The sequence below is a fragment of the Dermacentor silvarum genome, chromosome 4 (genome assembly GCF_013339745.2).
Source record: "Dermacentor silvarum isolate Dsil-2018 chromosome 4, BIME_Dsil_1.4, whole genome shotgun sequence".
NCBI lineage: Eukaryota > Metazoa > Arthropoda > Arachnida > Ixodida > Ixodidae > Dermacentor > Dermacentor silvarum.
The window spans coordinates 180,930,722-180,949,528 of NC_051157.2; the positions used below are offsets into that span (position 1 = coordinate 180,930,722).

Consider the following 18,807-nt stretch of genomic DNA (forward strand, 5'->3'; position numbering starts at 1 on the left):
GGTTCTAGTGAAATAAAGCTACTAGCATACGCAGATGATGTAGCAGTGTTTTGTAGCGATAAAGACAGCGTCACTAAAGCGGTCGACGTGGCAAGAAATTTCTGTAAAATGTCAGGGAGTGTTATTAATTGGGGAAAATCAGTAGGACTATTGCACGGGGCTTGGGAAGACATTCCCACTGAAATAGAAAGTGTACATTGGACGTGTTCGCCTATGAGGTACCTCGGTGTTGTAGTATAGTCGTATAGTGGCCAGTATCCCCGCCTGTCACGCGGGAGACCGGGGTTCGATTCCCCGACGGGGAGTGTCTTCTTTTTTTTTCATGCACGTTGCCATGTTATCGCCACCCAACCTATCTATTAATCTTTTGTGCGCGTATGGCTAAAGTTGTGCGCAAAATGTTGCGCTTTCAATGCAGACATATTTGTAGTGTTTTATGTAGGTCTCTCCGTGTCTCCTCGTTAGTATAGTGGCCAGTATCCCCGCCTGTCACGCGGGAGACCGGGGTTCGATTCCCCGACGGGGAGTGTCTTTTTTTTTTAAAGACACTCCCTCGCAGATAGAAGAACCGACATTAGCGTGGTCTAAGACGGCAAACAGAATTTCATGAGCCACGCAATCGAAAGCCTTTTCGAAGTCAATCTGTAGAATGACTACCAGACCACTAGTATCATCACAGCATTCAAGTACACTGCGCGCTTTGTGAATATTTGTAACGATGAAGCACCCTTTTATCCCACATGTGAGGTTCCAATCAGTCGGTCGAAGTGAACGGACGTGCCATCGGAGTGCTCCGCAACCACCGAAACGCCGCGACCTTCACCATCGGCCCTTGCCCGGGCCTTTTTTCACCGGGAGTTATATGGGAAGCGGCCTTCCCTTCTCACCGTTTCCCACGGTTGAGTGAGTGAAGTTCGCCGAGACCGCTCGCCTGACCGTCGCTCGCGCTGCCTGCGAGCACGATGGCTCCCACCTACACTACAGACGGAAGGCTGGACCACAATTCATTCCCGCAAACGGGTGAGCCCACACAGTCTCTCTGCAATCCCATCTACAACTGCTGAAAAATTAATATACCGGCCACCACAAGGATTTGCCCAAAAATATGCATCCGATACATCATGAGGAACGCAGGAAGGTCAGAGCCAGAGCTTAACATAAGTACAGAAAGTACAACAGGGCAGTCTATGTAGACGTCGCGGAGTATAAGGACAAGGATGCATTTGTGATTGCAGTGGTGGACGGGCGGAGACGCTCAGTTGCCTCTGTATCGGTCAAAACCCGCTCTTCAGAAACTGCAGAGGAAGCAGCGATAGCGCTAGCTATAACTAATACTGAATCTGACCTGATTTTTAACTATTCAAAAACAGCCATCCGAAATTTGGCGAGGGGCAGAACGGCGGCACGATTGTTGAATCGGGCCACGAGGCAAGTGCAACGTTGCACTCGTCAGTGCAATTCGTTCCGAGGAACGCCGAAGAAACACACGACAATCTTCGCTTACCCCCCTTTCCTCGACAAGAGAGGGGCTTTTTTTTTTTTTTTTTTTTTTTTTTTTTTTTTTTTTACAGCGGAGCTGTTTAGCCGGCCGTAATTTGCACCGCGAGCCGCAAAACCTCGCCGAGTTATGACGTCACTGCATTGCCTAGCAATGCCATACCAGCTGTGCGGTATGACACTGCGCGCAGCGCGTCTGCTCCGCTTGCCATAAACGTTTCGTGTAGCAGGTATGAAGCCCGGTTTCCGGGAATCACGCCACTTGGCCAAACAATACAATCGCCGGCGTCGATCCTGCGCAGATAGCCGAGGAAGCCTTCCAAGCGACGGCGCTGCGCCTCGCTTCTCCTAGCTCCGGCAACGCTCCTCCACCGTCAATGCGTGTTCCGACCCGGTGTTGCAATGCCGACACCGCGTTCCAGCAGACCCGCTCCGCCAATGCGGTCGCCTAGCAATCAATTGCCCAGCTTCGCCCAGCCATGTCATTGATTTGCGCCGCAATTCTTGCTTTGCTTAGTTATGACAACACTTTGTGAAGTTTCATGATGGTCATGATGGTCACACTGATTCTAAAAATCATGTCGCCGCGACAACGACAAACCCAACTCTTGAAGACTTCGCACTGAGTAAATGTAACATGCGACGACCGAAGAAATACAAGATTCCCGAAGAAGCAGCCGCTCAGCTGGAAGCTCGTCGTGCCGCCAGCCGAGAACGAATGCGGCGATAGCGCTAAACACGCCAGGGCTGCTAAACACGCTAAAGCTGCTAAACATGTCAATGCTAGTAAAACGTTGAAGAAGCTAGGTCGATCACCAGCTCCGCTGTTTACTCCAGCCTCGCAACACTAGTGCAAGCTTTGCCCACTTTTTTTTCTGCACGCACGTTCGCATGTCGACGCCACCCAACTTATCCTATATTTTGCGCGTGTGTGAGTAAAGTTGTGCGCGGAATGTTGCGATTTCAATGTTGACATATATGTAGTGATGTGTAAGGAACATGCGGCGCTAAACGACGACGAGATCGAGGAAAGCCTTCGAAACGGCAAAACGTTCGAAACGGCACGAGCCCGTGAAAGTTCCGGAGGCTCGAGGCGTGTGATCCGAGCCGTGATCGGGAGAAAAGCAGCGCTGAGCTGGCATTGTCTGCATGGCTCCGGTTGAAGAAGGTTATCTCGACAGCACCGTACTGGTGACGGGAGCAGCAGGTGTTCGGTTCCGGATGCCCTGATCGACGCTGCCATTCCGAGGCGTGGCCGCCGACCTCGGCGACGTTTGAGCGAAGCTCCTCGGTCTTTCTGCAGCCTCCTACGGTAGTAGTTCTGGGCACTCCAGCAGCAATCCCCCTTCGAAGACAGGCCAGCAATTTCACATAAGACAGTTACCGGGGCGCCTCGTCGTCACTTTAACAAGGGACAAGACGGAATCGGCGACCGAACCTGTCGATAGGCCTAACCTGCTAGGCCTCGCTGCCACGTTATCGACGACGACCGGGACACGGGCATCGGAGACAGGCGGACTGTCCGGCTGCTACACAGGTGACGACGTCTACAGGATCGTCGGGAGTAACGACCATGGACGAGATCAAGCCCGGACTTAGAAGCAACACGAGCCGGTTACAGAAAGTAAGAACGTTCCCCGGGAAACAGGCATCGGAGAAAGGCGGACTATCAGGCTCCTACACATGCGACGATGTCTACAGGATCGTCGGGATCAGTAACGACCATGGACGACATGCCAGCAAGTCCGGACTTTGAGGCAACACGAGCCGGTGACAGAAAGTAAGAGCGTTCCCCGGAACACAGGCATCGGAGACAGGCGGACTGTCCGGCTCCTCCGCATGTGACGACGTCTACAGGATCGTCGGGAGTAACGACCATGGACGAGATGCGAGCAAGCCCGGACTTTGCGGCAACAGAAAGTGAGAACGTTGCCTTCGGGCAGCGACACAGCCAGAGAGGCTAGGGTAGGCAGACTGATGCGAGCGTTGAGGACTAGGATTAACGTGGTTGGCAATAAGGACAATACAATTAATTGTTAGCTTTGCTTGTGATTTGGTTAGAGTGTCTTGTATGGGTTTCGCATATGTTCATGTTTATTGAGTGTTAGCTTTTTCTCGGGGTTTTTTCAGTGTGATTAAATCATGTCTGCGGTGCCGTTCTGCATCTCTCATTTCCATCTCCTGAACGCACGCCTCCGAGGTCGGTGACAACTGGCGAGCCTGCCGGGATTTCATTCCAGCCCAGTCACTGATTCTCGGGAGTTGCAGAGATGGAGTGGGAACCTTTGGCGGCAGTAGCTAATATAAGGATATAAACTTATCAAAGGAGGAGATGACGGGTTTTTTTTTTATAATGCTCAGCAGGAGCAGAATAAACAGCACGAACGAGCACGCGAAGAACACGAGCATGCGCGCAAACAGAACGAACGGGAAAAGGTAATCCTTGAGTTGAAGTTGAGGGCTAGCTGAGTCCTCGCGATGACACTATCCCACCTTCTCCTAGACCGAGACAAATTTGCCCCAGGAAGCTAATGGCACCTTTCGATGAACGAAGGGATGACCTAGATGCATATTTACATCGATTCGAGAGGATCGCAGTCGGGCAAGGTTGGGAGAAGCACAAGTGGGCCAGCGTCCTGAGCCTGTGTTTAGTGGGTGAGGCGTTGACTGTGTTTGGCCGGATGCCAGCAGAGGAATTGCTAGACTATGAAAAGGTAAAAAAAACGTTATTACAGAAGTTCAGGCTGACCGCCGAAGTTTTTCGCGAGAACTTCAGATCTTTCAAGCCCGAAGATTCAGAAACAGGAGAGCAGTTCGTGTGCCATCTGGCAAACTATTTTCGAGGTGGATAGAGCTGTCCGAAACGGAAAAAAAACATATGAAAGGGTTCGCGACAGAGTTGTGGGTGAGCAATTCCTTGCCAGATGTAGCAATAGATTGGCAATATTTCTTAAAGACAGAGAGATATACAGAATAAAGGGGAAAGGCAGGGAGGTTAACCAGATGGGAAGATCCGGTTGTTAAAGACAGAAAACTTTAAACTGTGGAGCAGATGGCAGAACAAATAGACCAGTTCGTAGAGGCGCAGGGATTGAGAAATTTGGGAAAGAGTGATGGAGATGCGCCCACGGCAGCAGGAGAAGAGGTGAGGAGCCAGGTTCAAACTACCAAAGAGTACCGCAGAGATGTTTCCTATGTAACCGGATTGGTCATTTAGCGGTTAACTGCCGAGCAAGAAATAGTCGACACGAACCGCAGGGGACTTGCCAATTGTGCCAAAAGTAGCGTCACAGGGCACACGAATGCAGGAATAGATCCGTGGAAAAAATGTTTGTGTAATGAGGTCACGAGAGGATGGACAGAGAGCAGGACATGCCCGTGGTGGAAGGCGAGGTACAAGGTCGCAAAGCTACTGTATTGAGAGACACGGGAGCCATTACTGTCCTAGTAAGGAGGAGTTTAGTGTCGCCAGAAAGCATGACCGGGCACGATAAACCCATCACCTTTGTAGATAAGTCCATTACATATCTGCCAGAGGCCCGAATCCAAGTATCAATGCCCTTTTATAGAGGGCTGGTTAAGGCAAGGTGTGTGGAGGACCCTCTTTACGATTTGATTGTAGGAAATGTACCTGGGGTGAGGAAGGCAGACAACCTAAACCCAAGTTGGAGGGGGACGGAAGGATGCGGAAGATAACACACAGAAGTGGAGAAAGAGGGGAGCCTGAGGCAGATGTAGTGGCTGTGGTACTAACATCAGCAGGAATTAAGAGCACCAAACCTTTGACGGCACTGCAGGCTACAGCCATTAATGGATTAAATATAGTACCAGCAGCAGCATTTAAAGGATTACAGGATAAATACAAGTCTATACAAATGTGTGAACAGAAGATGAAATAGTCAGAAGGAAAAAGAGTCTGACAATAGTGGAATTGGTAAAGAGGAAGGAGGAGGATGTGGAGAGAAAGAGAGAAGGCAGGGATGTTAACCAGAAATGCGTCAGGTTGCCCACCCTACTTTGGGTAGAGGAACAACCTATTGTACCGAAGGTGCATGTTTAGATCAGGTAGTGAAGTACAATTGATGGACACAGAAGAGCTTAAAGCCACAGTACTAAAGATTGTGCATGACAGTATATGGCAGGCCATCAGGGAATAAAGAACATGTTAGAGAGGATCATGAAAGAGTTCTTGTGTCGGGAAAGAATGAAAGATTGGGATAGGTACCTGCCAGCACTCCTGTTCGCTTACCCCGAAGTGCGACAAGCCAGCCTAGGATTTTCCAGCCCAGCAGTCGGAGCAGCAGTGACCAGCCCAGCAGTGTTAGAGGACCCCTAACCATTCTTAAAGAGTTGTGGTCCAGAGAGGAATTGGGCAATGAAGCGAAAACCATACATTTATGTGCTGGAACTCAGAAACCGATTGCAGGAGACCTGCAAATTGGCCCATGAGAAGTTAGGGCAAGCTAAACAATTGCATAGAAAATATGACCGCAAAGCAGTGCGCCGAAAGCTAGAACCAGGAGATTAAGTGTTGGTACTTCTGCCCACAGAAAATAAGATGTTAATGCAGTAAAAGGGACCTTTTATGGTAAAATAAAAGAAAAATTAGTTGGACTATGAGATTTCAGTTCAGGACCACAAGAAGGTATTTCATATTAACATGCTTAAAAAGTATGAAGAGAGAAAGGAGATAGAAAGAGGGGGACAAGGGAGAGAGGCCTATAGTTTGCATGGTGATTGCCGAAGAGAATGACAACGAGAAGGTGAAAACGTGCACCGATAAGAAGACGATGGGGGCAGAGAGAGGAACCAGTAAATGTGAAGCAATACCCACTACCACTTGCAATGCAAGAAGTGATTGAAGAGAGATAGACTAGATGTTGAGGTAAGGAATAATAGAAAGAGCCAATTCTTCATATAATGCGCCCTTAGTAGTGGTGGTTAAGAAAACAGATAGCTCTAATAGAGTGTGCGTTGACTTCATGTGACTGAAAAACGTATTGAAAACAGATGCAGAACCAATTCTGAGAATCGAAGTCGTAATGGCAAGGATGGCAAACAAGAGCTATTTCTCTAAGCTGGATTTGTCTAAAGGGCAGATACCTATGGAAGAAACTTCAAAAGAAAAGACAGCTTTCTCAAGTTCGAAGGGACTGTTTCAGTTTACGTATATGCCATTCGGATTAAAGACAGCTGCAGCAGTGTTCACGAGACTATAACGAGACGGGTCTTACATGGCGTGCGGCACATAAAACATTATATTGATGACATACTTGTTGCCACATGTACATGGGAAGAACGTCTTCTGGCCCTAGAAGAGCTGCTAATGAGAATAAAGGACGCTGGGTTGACTATAAAGCCAACCAAGTGCGAGTTAGGGTGTTATAACGCGGTGGATATTTTGGGACACAAATTAGGAATGGGCCAAGTGGAAACCAAGGAGAATATCCTAGACAAAATCCAAGCTGCGTGTGCAGGCCTAGGAAAAAGAAACACGTGCAATCATTGTTAGGACTTACAGGGTTCTACAGAGGATTTATCCTGGAATATGCTGAAATAGCTGGACCATTGATACAGTTGACAAGAAAGGGGGCAAGTAATGTAGTGAAGTGGGGTTAAAGTCAAGAAAGAGCGTTTGAAATGCTAAAGAAAAGCTTAGCATATTCGCCGGTGCTTTTAGCACCAGGCATGCGAAAGGAGTTTGTGTTACACACCGATGCCTCGGACAAGGCATTAGCAGGAGTACTCCAGCAGGAGAAATACGAGACTCCATCCAGTATTTTTTGCTAATAGTAGACCAATACAGAACAGAATTACTCAACTGCAGAGATGTTCTGCACAACTACGCTCGGAAAGCAGGGTTGGACATTTCCGCCCAAAAATCAAGCTATGTTGTGGTGGCCAACAAGAAAGGACGCACAAGAATCACGCAGCGCCCCTTTACATTTAAACTCAGCGCAGTGACAATCCCTGAGGCTTCGGAGGTCCGCATACTGGGTCTCGATATTCACCATTCCGGCGGTGGTGCACACTGGCTCCGTAAAATCAAACAGACTTCGACAAAAACACTTCACCTTATTCGTCGCATTGCAGCAAAAGCAGCTGGAGCTCGTACTGACGTAGCTCGACGGCTGGTACGTGCAGTCTTGCAGCCACGAATTTTATATCAGGCACAATTTCAACGGCTAACTTTGGCACAGTTGGCACAGTTGGAAACGATTAATCGCGATGCTATGCGCACAATAACAGCACTACCACGCATCACTCCGATACCAACGTTACAGGAATATGCCCAGCTCAACACAATTGCAGAGCTAATTTCGCAACGTGAAAAAGCACGCGAAATAAAAAAGCAACTTGTTCCGGCTGTCGCTGCATTACATGCTCATTTTCAACGCGGCTCTCGTATTGACAATCAGCCCTATCCAATGCCTCCCTGGGAATTCACCAGCATCACAACTAATAAGCCAACGAAGTTACGACGCAGCGATACAACAGGTATTATTGACGACCACAATATCATCGATGCATCATGCGCTGACACCTGCAAAGTCTATACGGATGCTGCTATTCTCCCAGACGGCGGGAGGACATCATTCCTCATTACAACGCATAATTTCATCAGCGGCCACCAGCGCTATTTATCTACGGAAGCCAGCGCTCTAGTAATGGAACTTCAAGCCATCCACGACGCTGTGCAAGATGCGACATCTAAGCTGCCTACCATCAAACAACTAGATATCTTCACTGATTCTTTAGCGGCTATTCAGGAACTGAAGAAGGTTGACAAGGCGATGGAAATCTGCGAGACAATACACACGATGAATAGAAAAACAGCTACCTGCGTCAAGGTACACTGGATTCAAGGCCATGCAGCGAACCCTCACAACATTGCTGCTGACCAGCAGGCACATTGCCCTCCTAATCCAGACCTTCCGTCTATTCCCCTCCCACCTCAACCCCTTAACTCGCTCCGAGCCCGTAAAAATTTTCTCCGGCAGGACACACGCGCTCTTATCCCCCCGTGTGTCTGCTCCCTCCCCCTTCACCTTACTAGGGCGGAGGAAGTTGTGCTTAGGAGGCTTCGGGCCGGGGTGGCCCTTACACCGGCTGTGATCTCAAGGTGGAACTGGTCGCATTTACCACTGGGTGCTACGTGTCCATACTGCTCCGTCCCTGTGATGGAAGCAGATGCATACCATCTAATATGGACATGTACTGGTTTACAATCGGAACGCTCGCGTCTCCTACTGCAAGCCGGCCTCCGCTACAGTGTGACAACCAGCTATGACCGCTGGATACATGATAACAGATTCCACAAAACACTGCTTCAATTCATACACAACACAGGCCTCACAGCACACATATAATACACATATACACATCAAGAATTATGCCTTAACGGCAAGTCTTTATCGCAATAAAAAAAACTGCAGAGAAAGAATGTCTCGCCCTCGTATGGGCAGTAAAGAAATTTCACATCTATTTGTTTGGAAGACAATTCCATGTGCAAACGGATCACTAGCCCTTAGAATACTAGAGTAGAACTAAGCTGACCAATGGCAGAGTAATGAGGTAGAGTCGCACCTTACAGGAATACTGTTTCCACATGGAATACATAAAAGGGAGACAAAATGTGGGGCCAGACTTCATGAGTATGGCAATTGAAGGGTGAAGTGCCACGAGTGTAACGCGAACTGAGCAAGTTTACAAATTTAAAGTGTTTGGGACAATGAACTCGTGAACAGTGCATGTAGTGTAATTTGAAATATGCGCAAACTGTTATGGTGTGTAGTAAGCCACGATTACGCAAGGAAAAATATGCAACTGACAGCAGAAGGGTCAAGTTCGGTCATGACCAATGGCAGAGTAATGAGGTGGAGTCTCACCGTACAGGAATACTGTTTCCACATAAAATACATAAAAGGGAGACAAAACCCACCATATTTCCTCTCGTTAGTATAGTGGCCGTATCCCCACCTGTCACGCGGGAGGCCGGGGTTCAATTCCTTGACGGAGTTCTTCCCTTTTTTTTTCTCCACGCACGTTGCTACGTTCACGCCACCCAACGTATCTATCTCTTACGCGCCTGAGTAAAGTTGTGCGCAGAATGTTGCGCTTTCAATGTTGACATATATGTAGTGTTTTATGTGCAATCCACCATATCTCCTAGTTAGTAGAGTGGCCAATACCCTCGCCTGTAACATAAAAGACTGGGGGTTCGATTCCCCGATGGGGAGCGGATTGCTTTTTATTCTTTCAGCACACACCTGACTTTCCACGTGCAGCTCTTTTAACGCCCCGTGTTCCCTCTTTCACATCGTGCGAGCACAAATAAGCTAGGGCGCGTAATTCTGCGCTTTCCAATATAACCTAGGGTTCTTCGCACGTCACTCACATCTCCTCGTTAGTAAAGTGACCAATATCTCCGTCAGCTTCTTGTCGCTCTCTTTCTCGCAAGTATTGTTGTGCGAGGAGTATTGTGCTTTCAAGGATAACACAGTGCACTAAACGTTCTTATTTAACAAATGCAGTCCCAATGCTGATTTGTAGTACCAGACAAATTACTAAAACTGTGCTGCCTTTTGAATCATTAGGCGTGTATTTATTCTGAAAGCACGTCCCCTGAAGCAATTCTTAGCTTTTCAATCCTACGCAATGTGCACACCTATACTGATGGAAAATAAAAAACTGCCACCTGTATACAGTAAATATTCTGTGCATTGCGCCAGTGTGATTATGCTTCAGTTGCGCAGTTGCTGCAGAAAGCTAGAAACATTCAAGAAGACTCCAAGGAGGCTCTGACAACTCTTAGCTGCTGTGCATGCTGTCCAGCTTTCTTTTTCTATAAATAATTACTAATATTAATTTGATTCATTATCAATTCTGACTTCTTAATTTGTTTTCTATGTCCAGGGAAAGCAAGTTCCAGTGACAACAGCATACACATTCTTCGACTGGGTTGCTGGAGATATTTCCATGTGCTCCACCTGATGTTCGAGTCCCCGCTTTCAAAAAGGCTGTATCGCCCTCTACATTGCTAAGACTATCATGCACAGATGTTTATTTTGTGAGTGAAAGAAAATTTTATTCAAGGCACTGTAAACATCTGGTAAGAAAACGCTGTTAACACAATGAAAAACATGCTTGCGCTTTTCAGTTCTACAGAGTGAGGCGGTCGTCTGGGGTGACCACCATGAACCAAGATTCGAGCAGTCTCTTTTGGCGGAGGCCAGCAAAGCACGCCCCGTTTCCTAGCAGCGACAAGGGGACATTGCGTGCCTTTCACATCCATATCATCCTACAAGGTTGGGGTTTCGTAGTGCAGACAGCACACCTCCATGAAATGCACCTTTTCGGCTGGTGCTTACAGTGAAGTACACATATTAGTGTCTACATAAGGCTTACTATCTTGGCCACCTCGGTGATGAAGCCCCCCAAAAAGGACATTGCACTAATGTAGTTGGAGTGTATAATTTGTAACACTGCTGAGTGTAGGCATTTGTCTGAAAGACCAATAGTATCTATGTCAAGGATGGCTTTAGGAAAGGGTGAAGATGTCACCTGGACATATTATCTTTGTTCCAATTCAAAAATGACACCCCACTGTATGTTAAATGGTTCATGTTGGTGAATTTTGTAGGATGGACTCCGAATAGGCACCTTCGCAGTCATGAGAGGTACATAATCTTCATCCTCCCCTTTATGTGGAGGCTCAAACTCATTGCAAAGGGCATTTCTCGTACCGGCTCTTTCTTTGCGTGTTCCATTAGCTGTACGACGAGTTTCAAAGTCAGAATCATTGTCGTTTCCTTTGTCACACCCTGCAGAACTATCAGAGTGCAAGGAATTTCCACAAAGTTATAGTTATAAAAACCAGCCCTCTGAGACCTTTCAAGCAAAGTGGTCACTTCAGGTGACCACCCCCTTCAGTGACATGGCAAACTATTATATTGGAGTCTAGCACTTCTGTCACAGACCCCGTGAACGAGGCGCAGACGCCAGACCAAATTCCAAAGCCGACTTATCAGCTTCTGAAAATAATCCCACGAAAGCAAGGACAATTAAGAATGGGCCCTCTGGTGTGCCAGCGAACGCCGGTTGCTCTCCAAAGACCGAGTCAGAGCCCAGAGTTGTCAAAACACAACAAAATATATTCTTCACACAAGGCAGTTACACACACACGTGCACACTTAGGCTAGTCACAACACAAATCAGATGGGTATTAACAAGCACAAGAAAAATAATTCACGACAAGCACTAAGAGTCCAACACGTAAATTACAAAATGAATAGGAACACTAAGTGTCCAATCGTATTCACTTGTGTTGGTCTTGTCAGACGATCTCGGCGTAGCTCGGGGCAAATCTCAAAGAAGGAACTTCTTCCGGAAATGTAGACGCTCGATGAACTCGTCGACTAGCTTTCCGGGGGGAATCCCCTTCTTCCGCAGATGCTTGGTCTTCACGTTACATCACTTCACCGGTGCGGACTGAACTCCCTTCTGATTCTCGCACGGCGGTTTTATACTCTCCGCCAGGGTTCTCGAACCTTCCTATCAGATTCGTGCTCCCGTAGCATGGCCAAAGCTTGGGAATCTTCTAGTCCTTTCTTGCACCTTCGACTGCCGCCGTCAGAGCGTCGTCGAGGCCATACGGTCATACGGTCATCACCCCCCCGGTGATGACTCATCCTGTTGGCGCACGCTCACACTGTAGCCATCTCTCTCGACTCGCTGGGTGAGAAGGTGTCTCGGTGCGCGCGTGTTCTCTCTCTCTCTCCAGTTAACGTCGCTTCGTCGATGCTCTTCTAGACGTCTAGGCGCCGTTGTTCGCATTGCTGATCGAGGCGTATGCGCTCTCCCCCTCTGTTGAAGTTGCCATGGCCGACGTGTTCTCTCGCTGGCTTGCGTGACACGCAGCGCGCGCTCCGATTATGCGCTCTTTTGTGACAACTTCATTTGTTGTACAATATGAACTTTCCATGCATGAAATATGTAATCCCATGCTTACAATCTAGTAAGGACAAAACTTAAGGGGTTTTTTTTCACAGAAGACTTTTGGGTTAAGCGTGCTTCACGTCATGGAGGTAGGCCATCGTGGTTAGGAAAGAAATGTTGCCACACTTGACAGTGGATCTTAGAGGCAGTGCGCCTATTTCTTGAAATAGCGGAAGCTTGAACAAGTGGATTGTTCGAAAGTCAAACTGCAAGTTTTGCACAACCTCAAGAGAAAAAAATCCAGAAAAGGTGGTCACCTGAGGTGACCTCAATGCCAGAAAGTCAACAAATGGCTTCAAGTGGTCAGTGGCATCAGGAGCACAGCAAGATGCGCATGCACTTATCTCTAGGTGGAAAATGATAGGCCACATGTTTGGGTACAGGTAAATATTAACACCTTCATTCCAAAGCGTACTAGTATTTTTGTTATAAATCTCATATACTCTGTTTTAGTACACAAGGCTAATGCACAGGCAGAAATGAAAACGAGCAATTTTTAATGCATATCTTCATGGTACACAGTTTCCCTTGGATTATTTTCCGGCCAGCAGAATGAAATCTAAAGTTGTAAAGAGTCCTGTTGTAGCTGCTTTGCTGCCAGCAAACTTCAAGACTTCGTGTTTCGCATTTTTGATGCATTGCAACACCGAATGTCCTTTTCCAATCCAGGTAATATCACATTTTCTAATATTGACGGGTAAAAGAACTGAGTCACAGCCTTAAGCTTATGCCCTGCTAGTAAACAGCTGTCTGTGTGGGATCCTCCAAGCATAAATGCATGCCATCCTGATGAAAAGATGGAGTGAGACTAAACGAAAAAGAAAGAAGAAATGGTAGTTCTGAGGAGTACTACTTATTGGGCTGGTTAGTGGTGCACAGCTATTATGAAAGGGATGCAAATTGAGACATATGCAGGCGCTTGTCCTGTTTCCTTCTTCTGTTTATGTGTTAATTGACGCACCTCTTCTAATAGTAGTTCAGAAAGTGCAGTCACTCGGCCTGCAGACACAAAGTCATGCAACTCTGACATTTGACTAGCGGACTAATACAGCCTCACTACTTTCCACTTATGCTGTGGAAAATGGCCAAACACTGTAATTTCCCATTACTAAGAAAAATGCACTGTAGCATTAAAAGTCAACGGCTTGCAAAAAACATGCAAGCGTTTGGCAGATTCCAGTACTGTGTAAAAGAATGTTAGCACAGAAGTCAGCTGACGCATTCCTGGTGTGCTCTTTATAATGATCACTGCTAAACAGTCTGATTGAGAGTGGGGAGCAAGAGGCAGCTGCCGTAGAACTCTGGCCATCTTCGTCGCTTGTATTCATCAACGCAGGGCACCGATTCTCTGCAGCAGCTGGACGATCTCGTCAGCGCAGATGTCTGGGTGCCGAACAAATGGGTAGTGCGTTCCATTTTCAAAGCTCAGGACCTTTAGCCAATTCTCAGATGTGCCTGAAAACAGCAACACAACAGAAATGTGAGTACTGTGGAAATACAGAAGGAGTTTAAAGGGGCCATGAAACACCTTTTTTTTTTAGTTGAGAAATGCATTTGAAGTTAAAATACACTATTTCACAAACACTTTGCAGCAAAGTACTCTTAGCGGTGACTTCGGCGGCGTCTTTTGCGGAGCGATCACGATGCTGCTACTGTTGGTGGTGTGCATCATCTGCAGACCATGTTGCACGTCTTCTTCATGTTCAGCAGAAAGAGAGTTATTGGCAATCAAAGATCGCATCTGATCCCCCTTGCAGTGCTCTCGCCCCTTCTCCGGACTGTAGCTCGCGGTATAATGACGTGTGCATGCGCTCCTCTCATTCTCCTCCCGCAATGCCGCGATGAGTGCCACGGACAGCGCCAGCGTCAGCGCCGTGGACAGCGCCGCGGAGAAGAGGGCTCGAGCCGCTGCCACGAAACGGCAGCGGCGACAGGCCGATCTGAAAACTAATGGGAACTTGAGTCGGACCCCATGGCTGCTTCGCATACTACTCAGGGTGCCCCTATGGGAAGATGGTGTAAATTTTTTTTCTCTTGATGCCAACTAGAATATCGGTTATTCTTGTTTGCTCTTTGACCCTCACCACTCTCTTCCTGCCTGTTAATGTTAGGCATAACATTTTATTGCGATAGCAATTATATGCACACTTCAACCGGATTTCTGCCGTCGGCGTCGCCGTCGTCGTCACCGTGAGGTTCCCTATAGATAAAATCTTCGCCGCGCGCCGTATGCTCAAGCGGAAGCGTGTGGGGACGCGCGCTATCACGGAGAGTGAATGCACTCATCTCCCATGCGCAAGCAAGGAAGCAGGAAGCCAGCGCCGGAGGGAGCAGGGGGGGGGGGGGGCACTTCTACTCTGCCAACAACCGCGCTCGTCCGCACCGTCTCTTATCTCCACACGGCTCTGACGTTTATGCGCCGTGCATTCGCCGCTCAGTTTCCCTTGAAGCGATAGACCGCAAGTACCTTCGCCCGCTGCGGCATATGCTTGCTGCCAGCGTTTTGACAGTCGTTGTCTGCAGTCATTCAGTGTGATCTATTCGTGTTTGTGCGCGCTCACACCACGCTTGTTCATTCAGTTAGTAATAGTCGGGCCACATTTTCCAATGCACGCTACACATGCAATGCTGCCCGGATCAGCAGTGCAGCGCTACAGGTGCGTCCCTTCGCACGCGCTGCCCACGGAAAGCGCTTCTCATCAACACCACCGTTTCGCACGCGCCTTCTTGTGATCATCGAGTCTCTCTTCATGTCGGTCTACTTACGCCGCAGCACACCTGCTTACTTAATCAGCTCATGTTTACTACAATTCATATTGCTACCAAAGCCGCTCACCTTACTTCGTATGACATTGCTGTGTTGCTATCGCATTCATTGCTTCGCCCTTAGGGCGAAACTGTGACATTTTTTCGTTCCATCGCTCTTTGTGCGGTCCTTAACTTGTTCTCGAGCTTCTTTGGTAACCTCCAAGTTTCTGCCCCCTATGTTAGCACCGGTAGAATGCAGTGATTGTACACTTTTCTTTTCAATGACAGTGGTATGCTCTCAGTCAGGATTTGGCAATGCCTGCCATACGCACTCCAACACATTTTTATTCTTCTGTAAGTTGCCTTCTCATGGACCTTCTGGACCTCCTGGACCTTCGATCTGGCTACTGGCAAATCACTGTAGACGACCTGGATCGCGAGAAGACCGCCTTCGTGACCCCTGATGGCCTTTACCGATTCAAGGTCATGCCTTTCAGTCTCTGCAACGCACCAGCCACCTTTGAGAGAATGATGGACACACTGCTTCAAGGATTTAAATGGTCGACATGTTTATGTTACCTGGACGACGTGATAATTTCCTCCCCCCACTTTCGCAACACACCTTGAGCGGCTTTGGACCATTCTAGCAATTTTCCGACGAGCTGGCCTCCACCTAAATTCCTCGAAGTGCCACTTCGCTCTTCATCAAATTACTGTGCTGGGCCACGTCGTTGATGCTTCTGGTGTCCGAACAGACCCAGCGAAGGTACGCGCTGTCACGAACTTCCCTGTTCCACGGTCTGTCCATGACGTTCGTAGTTTCGTGGGGCTGTGTTCCTACTTTCACCGTTTCGTGAAAAACTTTGCGGCGCTCTACAAGCTGACACCTTCTCTGAGCTCATCGCCACCCTAACGCCCTATTCTTGCCCATTTTGACCCAGCTGCTCCCACACAAGTGCACACAGACGCTAGTGGTCACGGCATCGGTGCAGTTCTAGCCCAAAACCAACGAGGCATTGATCGTGTTATTGCGTACGCAAGTCGTCTCCTATCGAAATCTGAACGCTATTACTCCATTACGGAACGGGAATGCCTTGCCCTTGTCTGGGTGGGTTCGAAATTCCGTCCTTATTTGTATGGCCGCCCTTTCCGTGTTGTCACTGATCATCACACTCCCTGTTGGCTTTCTTCACTTAAGGACCCTACTGGAAGACTTGGTCGTTGGGCGCTGTGCCTTCAGGAGTACTGTTACTCAGTTACAAGTCTGGCTGCCTCCATCTGGATGTGGACTGCTTGTTCCGCTACCCTGTTGACCAACCAGATGGATCAGACACCGAGCCTAGCCCGTGCATTATGTCTATGTCTCAGTTTCTCCAGAATGGTGACGAACAACGTCGTGATGCTTTTGACCAGCTGGAATCTGCATCTAACGACGCCTCACTGCGCATGTTCGTCCTCGTGAATGGCACACTTTGCACACTTTACTGTCATAATGTCCAATCAGATGGCCCTGAGCTGCTTCTCGTTGTGCCTAAACATCTGCGTTCAACAGTCCTGGATGAGCTTCACGACGAACCAAGTGCTGGTCAACTTGGCGTATCCCGCACGTACGACCATGTCCAGCTTGGAGCGGTCTCGCCCAGTCTGTTCGACGTTACGTGACCTCCTGCGATAAATGTCAATGTCGGAAACGTCCTGCCGCACCCTCGGCTGGACTGCTTCAGCCGCTATCTATCCCGACAAAACCATTCTTCCGTGTTGGTTTAGACCTTCTCAGTCCTTTTCCTGAGTCACGATCCACTCGGTCCTTTTCCTGAGATCACAAACACTTTTTCAGCTACATTATTTTCGTCGACATCCAATGCTTCAGGAGCTAGTATGTACAAAATTGCTTGAAGCAGGTACCCCGCTCGTGTCCTTTGACCATCAGAATTGCACTGAAAGATTTGCAGATCGCCAACTGAATCTTTTTCGCAAACAGCAGTTATTCTTCATAAAAATTGACACAGAGTTTCTAAAATCTTGAAACAAGCTAGAATTTGTAAACATTACGAAAAATTCGGTATGTTGGCAGGTATACCGTATATACTCGTGTAAAGGCCGCACTTATTTCCCGCGATTTTGAAGGGGTGCGGCTCTTACACGAGTCAGGCTTATATCTTTCCACAAAAGACCTCGTGCTGTTGCTGTGACTGTTGTAAATAACAGTGTAAACAGTGCCAAGTGATCTCGCATACTTTATTTATGGAAGTTCGTCGTCGCTTTTGCTCTCGCTGCTACTTGACAAGTCCATCTCACGGGTGCCTTCCCAGAGGTACAGTAAAACCCCGGTGATACGAACCCGGCTGGTACGAATTTCGGTGTGATACGAATTCGTAACATTCCCCGGCCGAAATACATTGCTCACAATACGAAAAAAATCGGCTGTTCCGAACGTGTTGCCACGCTGCTACGCATCATACGAACGCGCGAGCAACAGCGGCGGCAGCCGAGCCAGCGGGGCCACCGGCACAGACAAGCCGGCACAGCGGGATCCATAGTCGCCAAGCAACCGACTACATCACGCGGCTGCGCAATCTCTCATTGGTCACCACATCGAGCGGACCGGACCACATCACAGCCTAGCTGATGCTTAGCGAGAAAGTAGACGAGGACCGCTGCTGCAACGACGACCGAGGCGCAGCAGCCCCGACGGTCAAAACGCTCCCTGCACTCGACGTGCTCAGGCATTCAGTGGCGTGCGAAAACATTCCCAAGATCACGTGCGCCCACTTACACGCCTTTCAGAAGGCGATCGTTGATGATTTGGACAAGAAGAAAACGTCCCGTTGATACGTTTTTCAAGGGACCGCGAAAAAAAAAAGAGAGAGAAAAAAAAAAGCCGCAGTTTCACCCGAAAGGTGAAGAAACAGAAACGCAGCAGCAGCAGCGAGCGAATTGACCTTTGCGCTGTCTCTCGCTTCAACGGGAACTAAACGTCGAAGGCACAGTGCATACGAAGCTACTGGCACTAGGCGCACCTTGTCAACATCGCAGATAATTTTGACCATAAGGTCTGCGCGGGTGCGTCGTATCTGCAACATGCCGGTCGCTTGTTGAAACGCATCGGTCGCTTGTTGCAATGTACAAGCTGGCTGCACCGCTAGATTTACGTGACCGCCACATTCAAACGCAACGTAACATGCTGGTACATTATAGATTGGCGAAGTATCACGGGGAACGTCCGATTATTCGAACGCGAAAGCATTTGCGATGGTTAATTCGAACATACAGCACGCCAAATCACGTGGCGGCGCCTCCGACCGGCATTGCTTAAAGCGCCTTGATTTTGAAAGTAGCGACACTCTCCTCCGCGCGCGCGCTTTCCTACTCAATTCTCCTCGCCCGCCGGCTGCACGCGCTGCGCACGGCACGCTATTGCGCCTGGGCTCCCGCGGACGGGCCGCAGAATTCGATGGAGGCGCATTATTTTGGGCCAGTTGCGTGCCCCAGTGGCGTAGAATATTTTGAAAAATGGTGATAACAGCATGGAGAATGCTGAAGGCAACATTTATTAGGAGATTG

At 48.4% G+C, this 18,807-nt stretch overlaps 1 protein-coding gene and 1 non-coding gene across 3 annotated transcripts in view; one reads left to right on the forward strand and one right to left on the reverse strand.

The window, feature by feature from the left end:
* The first annotated feature begins 455 nt into the window (after positions 1-455).
* Trnad-guc (transfer RNA aspartic acid (anticodon GUC)) lies at positions 456-527 on the forward strand. The gene has a single exon. It is a non-coding gene; the product is annotated as a tRNA-Asp (tRNA).
* An 11,116-nt stretch (positions 528-11,643) lies between these two features.
* The window catches only part of LOC119450801 (uncharacterized), a 57,431-nt gene continuing 50,267 nt past the window's right edge, over positions 11,644-18,807 (reverse strand). The window contains exon 8 of one of the 2 annotated variants that reach the window (XM_049666248.1): positions 11,644-13,950. In XM_049666248.1, coding sequence (XP_049522205.1) covers positions 13,823-13,950 — 128 coding nt within the window. In that variant the 3' untranslated portion in view covers positions 11,644-13,822. The remainder of the gene's footprint in view (positions 13,951-18,807) is intronic. The other variant, XM_037714298.2, reaches the window with a different exon arrangement.